This window comes from Dendrobates tinctorius, unplaced genomic scaffold, assembly GCF_039654945.1.
Source record: "Dendrobates tinctorius isolate UK_male_01 unplaced genomic scaffold, ASM3965494v1 ptg000158l, whole genome shotgun sequence".
Classification (NCBI taxonomy): domain Eukaryota; kingdom Metazoa; phylum Chordata; class Amphibia; order Anura; family Dendrobatidae; genus Dendrobates; species Dendrobates tinctorius.
In genome coordinates this window covers 25500688-25510181 of record NW_027361825.1, presented here as the reverse complement: position 1 = coordinate 25510181, position 9494 = coordinate 25500688, and the positions used below count along the sequence as shown (strand labels likewise).

The following is a 9494-nucleotide window of genomic DNA, read 5'->3' as shown; positions in this document are numbered from 1 at the left end:
CTGCTGGCGCCGACGAGCGACGCGTGGACGCGGGCGGGAGGACGTCTTCATCGCCGCGTCTGACAGGTAACGACCGCCGCTATGTCGCTGGCGAGATCTGCCTATTTGGCAGCTCACTAGCGACCATTTAGCGATGCACCAGCGATCCTGACCGGGTCATATCGTGGTCGGAGTCGCTGGTGCATCGCTAAATGTAACGGTACCCTAACTGTGTTGTTTAAGTGTCTCTTATTTTTTGAGCAGTGTACTTTTTATCATTGTAATGTGTAGAGCTTTGCAATTTTTTTAAGCATATGAGAAAAACACTAGTGATAAAATCTGACTAACTGACAACACACCAATGAAATATCAGTTTTTTGTGAGTGATAAAAATCACTGACATCTGAATGAGCCCTTAGATTAAATATCCATCCAAAAATTCTTACCTGCAAGGGTCCCACAATAGGGTCTTACACCAGCCTAAGAAACAACCATTTTTGGTTGTTATTCTTAAAATTATACTTTAATTTAATGAAAATATTGTTGTGATCTAATCAGTTTCAACTTATCACCAGATACGATCTTCCACGCTCGGGGTTCCAGACCTATCTCCACTGATTCATCTCCCTTCATCCTGAAATCTTCTCAAAAAGGGGGTCAAATTTTGAGTTCACATTGCGAAATTTGCACACTATGTGTCCTAGTTGTGATTAATAGTGCTTTATGTATCTAACACAAATGATACATCTGAACACGTTTGATCAACTCCAAGAGAGTCGTAACTCTTCAAAAATGAGGGTGTGGTTTATTAGATATGAGTGGAGCCTATTTCATGCTCCAAAGAATACAAAAGGCATATCTGCCTCACTCCTTCATATACTAAATCTGAATCACATTCTTTACTAAGGACAAGCTGTGAGTGCCAAAGATGTGATTAATAATTTACTTTAATCTTTAATTGTAAAAGTGACTTGAAAAAGGTTTATATCTATATGTAACGCTAGGCAAGAGCTGTTTTCGCATCTCGGACTCTGCATCTCACCATACCACATCTTATACCCCTTGGGTCCTGCAATGGGGTCTTACACAGGTTTAGCAAAAATGCTCAAATATGTTTCATTGTACTGCACATTTATTTTTATCTCCTGTTAAAAAATTTTTCTACTAATCCAAAAACTAATCATACGCTAGTCAATCTATTAATCTATTACCATATAAAATCTTACCTGCCTGGGGTCCCGCAATGGGGTCTCCAGCGCACTTATGTAACTGTAAAAACTTATGACATGGTCGTCTTTTCAAGTGAGACTTGGAAAATCGATTTTAACAAGAATTAAAAGACACTTCACCAGAATTAGACTTTAAATAAGGACAGAACAATCCATACATTTTATTGTCAAGTACATCAAAGGGGAATCCATGTCATACACAACCGCCTGCAGTCCTTCAGTGTAAGAGGGGCAAGTGTATTTTATTGCCTCCACCGAGGGCATAGAGAAAGAGGTTGAACAGAGAGGACACTATCTATATGACCATTGCAATTCAGTACACTAAAATTTTTAATTGTAGATTACAAATACTGTATGGCAATGCTTTTTTTTTCTTTTTTAAAGAAGACCTGACTCCTCATAAGTATGTTATTTTAAATACTTGCATTCCCTGTAAAATAACAATTCTGGGACATCCTTTTTTACAATTCAGCACGGTGGCATTCTTATTCTTTGAATTTGGTGGTGTGCAGAGAAATATTATCCCTCGGCTGTTGATTGCTAATACATTTCCAGGAGAATAACAGAGGCACATCACATTGCAGAGTTCTAAGTAAACAATTGATTATTTTTCAGGAGGAATACATTTACTACAATAACACCAGGAAACATTTATCAAAACGCTTTCAGGATAGTGTATAGTGTCTAAAAGTCCACTAAGGGCATCTTTTGTCACACGTAGTAGATATACCCTATCCTAATGTATACTATTAGTAATATTACTATTTATGTCTTGCAATAACAATACCCAATGTTTTGCACTCTTACAATCATACCTGTGGTTTCACATTCCACCCCATGGATAGCCCCTCCACCTTACAACCTACACATTCAACATACCTTTTCCTATTATAGTTATACATCTCGTTCTCTGGGTACAGCACACTTCACATTCTTTCATTAAAGGGGAAATCATTTTTTTAATTAACCTCCTAAATATTTGTACATCCTAGATAGTCAGACAGTAGGTTCTCTGCATATAAATTACACAAAAGATAATAGGAAATGTGGTAATAGGATTAATAAATCAATTATGTATATCTGCTGCCACCTGCTGGTCACAACACAAGGAGCAACTTACTAATTAATACAAGGACAGGTCCTCCAGAGTGAGAAGCTGATTGTGACCTCTCTGCACCTTCACCAAGAGAGGAGAATCCCAAAGGACAACTCCCACTCTATGAACTCAACATTTTCTAATCCCTTGAACCCTTTAATGACAGGACAGGTCAATTTTATTACCTTTTGCCTCTCCGCTTTTCAGCAGCCTTAGGCTATGTGCATGCGTAGTTTTAGGTGCTGCGGATTTGTCCCCTGCGGTTTACCTGCGGTTTCACACCTCACAATGGTGAAGGTGTGAAACCGCAGCGGAATCCGCACAAAGAATTGACATGCTGCAGATTGTAACCTGCAGCAAATCCGCGCAGAAAAATCCGCAGCATGTACACAGCGTTTTTGGTTTTACCATTGCAAAGAATGGTACTGTACAACGCAGCAGAAACTGCTGAGGACCTGCAGGGCCAGAAACGCTGCGGATCCGCAGCAGAATTCGCACCGTGTGCACATAGCCTTAACTTCTTTTATTTTTTTCATTGATATGGCTGTATGAGACTGTGCGGGATAAAACTGGATCATTTTCGCGCTTTTTTGAAGTACATATAAATTATCATGTAGGTTATATTTTTTATGTTTACGACACAAACATAAGAAAAAAAAAGCAAATTTTGTTTTTGTTTATATTTTTACTGTTCATGTTTCACACCAAATTTTGAAGCAATTCTCCAAGTCATTATGGTCATAAGGATACTTAATATATGCAGATTTTTTGCTACATGTATGCAATAAAATGTGCAAAGGGGCTTTTTAAGTTATTTTTCATTGCTTGCATATGTTTTATACATGTGTATATATTTTTACATAATGTGTCCCCCAAGAGATTATTAAAGGTTTCTTGGAAGCATTTTTTTTTAATTTATTGTTATTTTTCTCTGTAACCCGGGAATCCATAGGATCCCCAGTTACAGGAGAGAACAGCCCACTACACTGACAAGAGATGAGCCAAATTTCCTAGGAACCAGTAGCTCTGCTAGAATAGGCCGAGAACTGGTGATCATGGGATCACCACATCCTACAAAAGCATTGGCAGTGTCAATATTTCTGTGCATTACATAGCACTCATTGAGCACTATGCCTGAGGGAGGGTGTGACACCAAGCACCCGCGCCGATCAGTTGCTTTCAGTGCCAGCAGCGGCCAGAAGCACTCAGTTACAGAGCTGCTCTATCTACTGATAATGGCAATAGCCAGGTACTGCACATCCACCCCCTCAGCCACTATTATTAGGAGCATCTCCGTAACCGAGCACTTCCAGCCGCTGCCAGCACCGAGAACAGCTGATCGATGAGGGTACTGCACCTCTACCAGGCATTGATGGCCTATCCTAATGATAGATCATAAATGTTAAAGTACTGGACAGCCTTCTTAATAATCCAGTTGCTCGTCTTTCAGCCCCCCTGCAGCGCCAGACCACTAAATTTTCTTTATTTTTTTTATGAAGTGAATCTCACACTCGAGTTGTGGTCCTTTAAGGGATTTATGGAGGGGTAATAATGTGGATCACATACAGGTGCTTCTCACAAAATTAGAATATCATCAAAAAGTTAATTTATTTCAGTTCATCAATACAAAAAGTAAAACTCCTAGATTATATAGTCATTACAAACAGAGTGATCTATTTCAAGTGTTTATTTTTGTTAATGTTGATGACTATGGCTTACAGCCAATGAAAGCCCAAAAGTCATTATCTCAGTAAATTAGAATATGGTACTTTATAACAACAGCTTGAAAAATGATTTTAAAATCTGAAATGTTGGCCTACTGAAATGTATGTTCAGTAAATGCACTCAATACTTGGTCGGGGTTCCGTTTGCATCACTTACTGCATCAATGCAGCGTGGCATGGAGGCAATCAGCCTGCGGCACTGCTGAGGTGTTATGGAAGCCCAGGTTGCTTTGATCGCAGCCTTCAGCTCATCTGCATCGTTAGGTCTGGTGTCTCTCATCTTCCCCTTGACAATACCCCATAGATTCTCTATGGGATTAAGGTCAGGCGAGTTTGCTGGCCAATCAGAGTGAAACTTTTGTTTTTAAACCAGGTATTGGTACTTTTGGCAGTGTGGACAGGTGCCAAGTCCTGCGGGAGAATGAAATTTCCTCTCCAAAAAGCTTGTCGGCAGAGCAAAGCATGAAGTGCTCTAAAATTTCCTGGTAGACGGCTGTGCTGACTTTGGTCTTGATAAAACACAGTGGACCTATACCAGCAGATGACATGGCTCCCCAAATGACCACTGATTGTGGAAACTTCACACTAGACCTCCAGCAGCTTGGATTGTGGCCTCTCCACTCTTCCTCCAAACTCTGGGACCTTTATTTCCAAATGAAATGCAAAATTTACTTTTCATCTGAAAACACCAGTCCAGTTCTTTTTCTCCTTGGCCCAGGTAAGACGCTTCTGGCGCTATTGGTCATGAGTGGCTTGACACAAGGAATGCGACACCTGTAGCCCATGTCCTGGATACGTCTGTGTGTGGTGGCTTTTGAAGCAATGACTCCAGCAGCAGTCCATTCCTTGTGAATCTCCAAATTTTTGAATGGCCTTTTCTTAACAATCGTTTCAAGGCTGCAGTTATTCCAGTTGCTTGTGCACCTTTTTCTACCACACTTTTTCCTTCCACTCAACTTTCTATTAATATGCTTGGATACAGCACTCTGCGAACAGCCAGCTTCTTTAGCAATGACCTTTTGTGGCTCACCCTCCTTGTGGAGTGTGTCAATGATTGCCTTCTGGACAACTGTCAAGTCAGCAGTCTTCCCCATGATTGTGGAGCCTACTGAAACAGACTAAGGGACCTTATTAAACGCTTAGAAAACCTTTGCAGGTGATTTTTGTTAATTATTCCAATTTACTGAGATAATGACTTTTGGATTTTCATTGGCTGTAAGCCATAATCAGCAACATAAACAAAAATAAACACTTGAAATAGATCACTCTGTTTGTAATGACTCTAAATAATATACGTGTTTCACTTTTTGTATTGAAGAACTGAAAAAAAATTAACTTTTTGATGCTATTCTAATTTTATGAGAAGCACCTGTAGGTACCTTCAAAAATTTATTTTGCTTTTGCAACTGCTGCTGGACATTGAGTACAGCTGCTTAGTTTACCGGTATTCCATGATTACTGTGGCCCTAGGTACATGACTTTATACTTCTCAACATTACAGATCATTTACCACCTTCATAAATGTTCATCCATTGAATGAATTTCTAGCCGATTGCCCTAAAAGACCACATAACCACTGAATGTTGTTGTGAAACAATACCTTTAAAGGGAATCTGTTACCCCTTTTTTGAGATATCATATAATGATATCATTCAATTGTGTGTCACATAAGGAATCTCTTCGTACTTTTGCTTCCCCCTGACCCCGCACCTTTCATGCATAAATACCTTTTTTATATCGGTTCAGATGTATGTAAACTGCGGCTGTCCGGTCCGATGGGCGGGGCTTATTCACCTGCTCCCCCCTCTCCCTGTCTTGCTCTACACAAGAAATGTGTAGAGCAAGACAGGGAGGGGGGAGCAAGTGAATAAGCCCCGCCCAGCGGATCGGACCGTGGCAGTTTACATACATCTGAACCGATATAAAAAAGGTATTTATGCATGAAAGGTGCGGGGTCAGGGGGAAGCAAAAGTACGAAGAGAATCCTTATGTGACACACAATTGAATGATATCATTATATGATACCTCAAAAAAAGGGTGACAGATTCCCTTTAAGGAGTATTGCAAAGTGGACATTAAAGGAAACGACAGAAAAATATGATACAAGGCTGTTTATTTTTGTATGCAATTTATTATATATATTAAAAAAAATCTTTACATATAAAAAACAGACAGCACCAATTGTAGGTAAATCTTTCCATCAGTCAATCCAAGTATAAGGTATATATACACAAAAAATACTCAGGCTGTATAAATCGGTGGTAAAATAAAAGTGCTATGCTGCGAGCACCATAGTAGGTCATGATACTAAACGCTTGTAGCAAGAGGACGCAACCAGCGTCCCACAGAGCAATTGTCTTCAGCTTCCAAGCACCTGATCACATACAAGATGATCTATGTCTGGAGACTGGATAGGAGAGTGCGTTGGAAAGAGTAGGAATGTGCAACTACTATTTTCTGGGTTCCCCGTAGATTAGCGGAATGACAATCCAGTGGGACGTAGATCAGGTGGAGCGGCCGCCATGCTTACATGGGGCTATCTACATAGCAGGTTATGGGGGCAGAGAAGCATTCCTGTATTCCAGCAATGCACATAAGTTACAATGACGAGGGCTTCATGTGTGCTCTCCTTTCTGGAGTGTGCACAGTGGAGACAGGTCAAGGAATTGGCACCTATCATACATTTATGGCACATACTGTATATCGAAAGTAAGTGTGATGGAAAAGGATACCACTTATCGTTTAATTACACTCTTGGGATTAGTTTAATAAGAAAGGGCGTCCGTTGGGCCAAAAAAAGAACAAAATTCGAGGGCTCTGCAGCTGTAGAATCTTATATAAGATCTGCCTGATGTGGCTCTGCTATGTTTGGTATGTTACATGGTATTATACATTAGTTAATTTAGCACTAGGATTCCACCCCAAATCGATCAAAGTTCCTGAGAATGACAGTGAGCTCCAGGTGTACCTGCCCCATGCTTGTAGTTTGTAGACGGTACCGGTCCGCTCCTCCGTATATAAGGTTTGTGGATTTCAGCTGTGGTCCTCCCCCTACAAACATCTGCGAAATCTGCTCCTGCCAGGTTCCCAAGGGTCTCCATGCGGGGCTCAGCAATGTGTGTGTTCCCGGAGTAGAAGGGATGTGCAGGAAGCTGTATCCGTACAACTCATTCCGACCAAAAGAGTCCTGATGCCAAACCTGAAGATGGAGCTTAGGCCAACCTGGAAAGGGGAGGTGGATGGAATTTAATATGGAAGTGCTCGGATGTAACCAATACAGGTGGGCTTCACACGACTTCCGAAAGACACTGCAGCTGAATACTCTCCATAGTGATCAGAGCTGCAGTATCCAACAATGTATGTACTTCTGGTGGCTGGGTTACCAGGAATCGGACCCCCACCGATCCTAAGGCCAAGTCATCTACTGTATATCACAATCCCTTTTTCATTAGGTCTCACGTTAATTTAAAGACTGACTTACCTTGCAACCCTTTGGTAGCAAAATGTATGTCAATAGGGTGTGACCAGAAAGCCGTGTCTTCATTCTGGGGGTTGTCCACCTGCGTCTGACCCTCCACGGTCCCAGAAAGCAACTTCCAGGCTCCCCCTATGAGGCACAGAGAAATCAAAGACTGTAAGTGTACTGTTCTGACGTTACAACAGCGACCATGGATGGGAGGAGGCAGCACAATTATCCTTACTGGCTCTGTGGCTCATAATAAAAATTTATTCAATTACATCATTATTGGCTCGTACCTGTGTGCACCCCCCATTTACAAAACAAGCTGTGCTGTGGGAAGCCGCTGGCACCAAGGATCTGCCCAATGATGTGGACTTCCGCCATCTCTGAGGAGAAAGACAATTGTGCGAAGACTCAGATAATCTATAATAATGTAGATTACACCCGTGTTGTCAGCGTTCACAAAGCCGCAGTCCACAAAAGTGTCATCAACTAACTATGATCCTACAAAAGTCTCGGCGAGCCTCCGAGGCAGCACAGGAATCACTGTGCGCCACACCCCTGAGATAGCCCCTTAGTCTCTCCACGCCACCAAGGCAGACCCAGAGTCTCTCTGCATCACCGAGATGGCCCCATTGAGAACAGCGCACCTGCAAAACAGCCCAAGATTCTTGCCGCTCTACCGAGATGGACTCAGACTCTAGGCACGCCACCAAGTTGGCCCCAGAATCTCCACGCGCCTTCCAGACTAGCCCAGATCCTCGTCGCGCCTCCCAGACGACCCTAGAGTCTCGTCACACCTCCGAGATGGCCCCAGAGTCTTGACATGCCTCTGAGACAGCCCCAGAGTCTTGACATGCCTCTGAGACAGCCCCAGAGTCTTGACATGCCTCTGAGACAGCCCCAGAGTCTCAGTGTGCCATCGAAACGGCCCCAGAGTCTTGGCAAGCCACGGAGACGGCCCCAGAGTCTTGATGAGCTACCGGGATGGCCCCAGCGTCTCAGGGCACCACCTAAACTGACCCAGTCTCAGCGCATCTCTGAAAAAGCCCCAGAATCTAGAAACGCCACTGAGACGGCTGCACAGTCCTGATGTGTCACCAAAATGTCACTGAAAGTGACCCAAAAACAGTTGAAAACTATGCAAAATGCTCTAGATCCTACAAAAGTCTAATTAAGTGACTCCTATCACACAAACATGTCACCGCCTGAGCCGCAGGGACACAGAGCTCTCATACAGAATCAAATCACTGAGCAAAATGTCATAGAACGACCGAATCACAGAAAAGTCTGTCACTGACCCAAATTCGGCACCGGGAGACCAAACAGCACAAAAATATCTGCAAAAAGTGCCAAAACCTCTCCCAAATATCCCAACTGTGTCTTCTGACCCCACAGCCATCAAATAACAGCCAGCCCCTACCCCGAGTTCGGGTAAGGCTAATGTAACCGAATTCTAGCCTCTCACCAATCATGTAACCTCCCCCTTCCCCCACTATACGGCTCGTTGCACACTTCCCTCCTCACATAAAGCCCCCACATATCACACACTCCTGCTCACAGAAATCGGCCCCTCCGCTGAAAAAGAGTTCGTCAGTTGCTAAGCAACAAGAGAGGCCTCCTGTTTCGCGAGAAAAAAGAGGAAGCGGAAGTGACGTCTGTGAGGCAGGCTGCCAGTACACTCTGTCGTCCCGACGCGCGCCGCCATGATAACTAAGGGCAAGTTTCAATTTTCTTTATTGATACGAACAGAAGTGGCAAAGCTTACAAGTAGGAGGTGACGACAGCTGGTAGTCACAGCTCCAGATCATTTCTTATCATTCACACTAGTGATTGATGACAACTATAATATTAACCCCATGAGGACTGAGACCATTTTGCAGAGAACCATAATCTTATTTTAACCCCTTTACCACCGATGGTGGTTTGCACGTTAATGACTGAAACAATTTTTACAATTCTGACCACTGTCATTTTGTGTGGTACTAACTCTGGAACGTTTCAAC

At 42.7% G+C, this 9494-nt stretch overlaps 1 protein-coding gene across 4 annotated transcripts; it reads right to left on the bottom strand.

Annotated features, from left to right (window-relative positions):
- Positions 1-6139: 6139 nt before the first annotated feature.
- B9D2 (B9 domain containing 2) lies at positions 6140-9199 on the bottom strand. Of its 4 annotated transcripts, none has more exons than XM_073549144.1 (4): positions 9050-9199; positions 7785-7874; positions 7510-7635; positions 6140-7250 (listed from the first exon to the last, which is right to left on the bottom strand). In XM_073549144.1, exons 2-4 carry the CDS (start codon positions 7870-7872, stop codon positions 6937-6939), a joined length of 528 nt encoding a protein of 175 aa, XP_073405245.1. In that variant the 5' UTR covers positions 7873-7874; positions 9050-9199; the 3' UTR covers positions 6140-6936. The 4 variants fall into 4 exon arrangements, with proteins under 4 accessions (XP_073405245.1, XP_073405244.1, XP_073405246.1 ...); XM_073549143.1 differs by lacking the exon at positions 9050-9199 and adding an exon at positions 8957-8999; XM_073549145.1 differs by lacking the exon at positions 9050-9199 and adding an exon at positions 8790-8943.
- Between the last annotated feature and the right edge of the window lie 295 nt (positions 9200-9494).

What these genes read in the sequence shown, in the direction of transcription:
- B9D2 (XM_073549143.1), bottom strand. An exon ending in TAAATGGGGGGTGCACACAG is followed by an intron (nt 7,636 to 7,784) that starts GTACGAGCCAAT and finishes TGTGCCTCATAG; the next exon opens with GGGGAGCCTGGAAGTTGCTT. An exon ending in TGCTACCAAAGGGTTGCAAG is followed by an intron (nt 7,251 to 7,509) that starts GTAAGTCAGTCT and finishes TCCCCTTTCCAG; the next exon opens with GTTGGCCTAAGCTCCATCTT.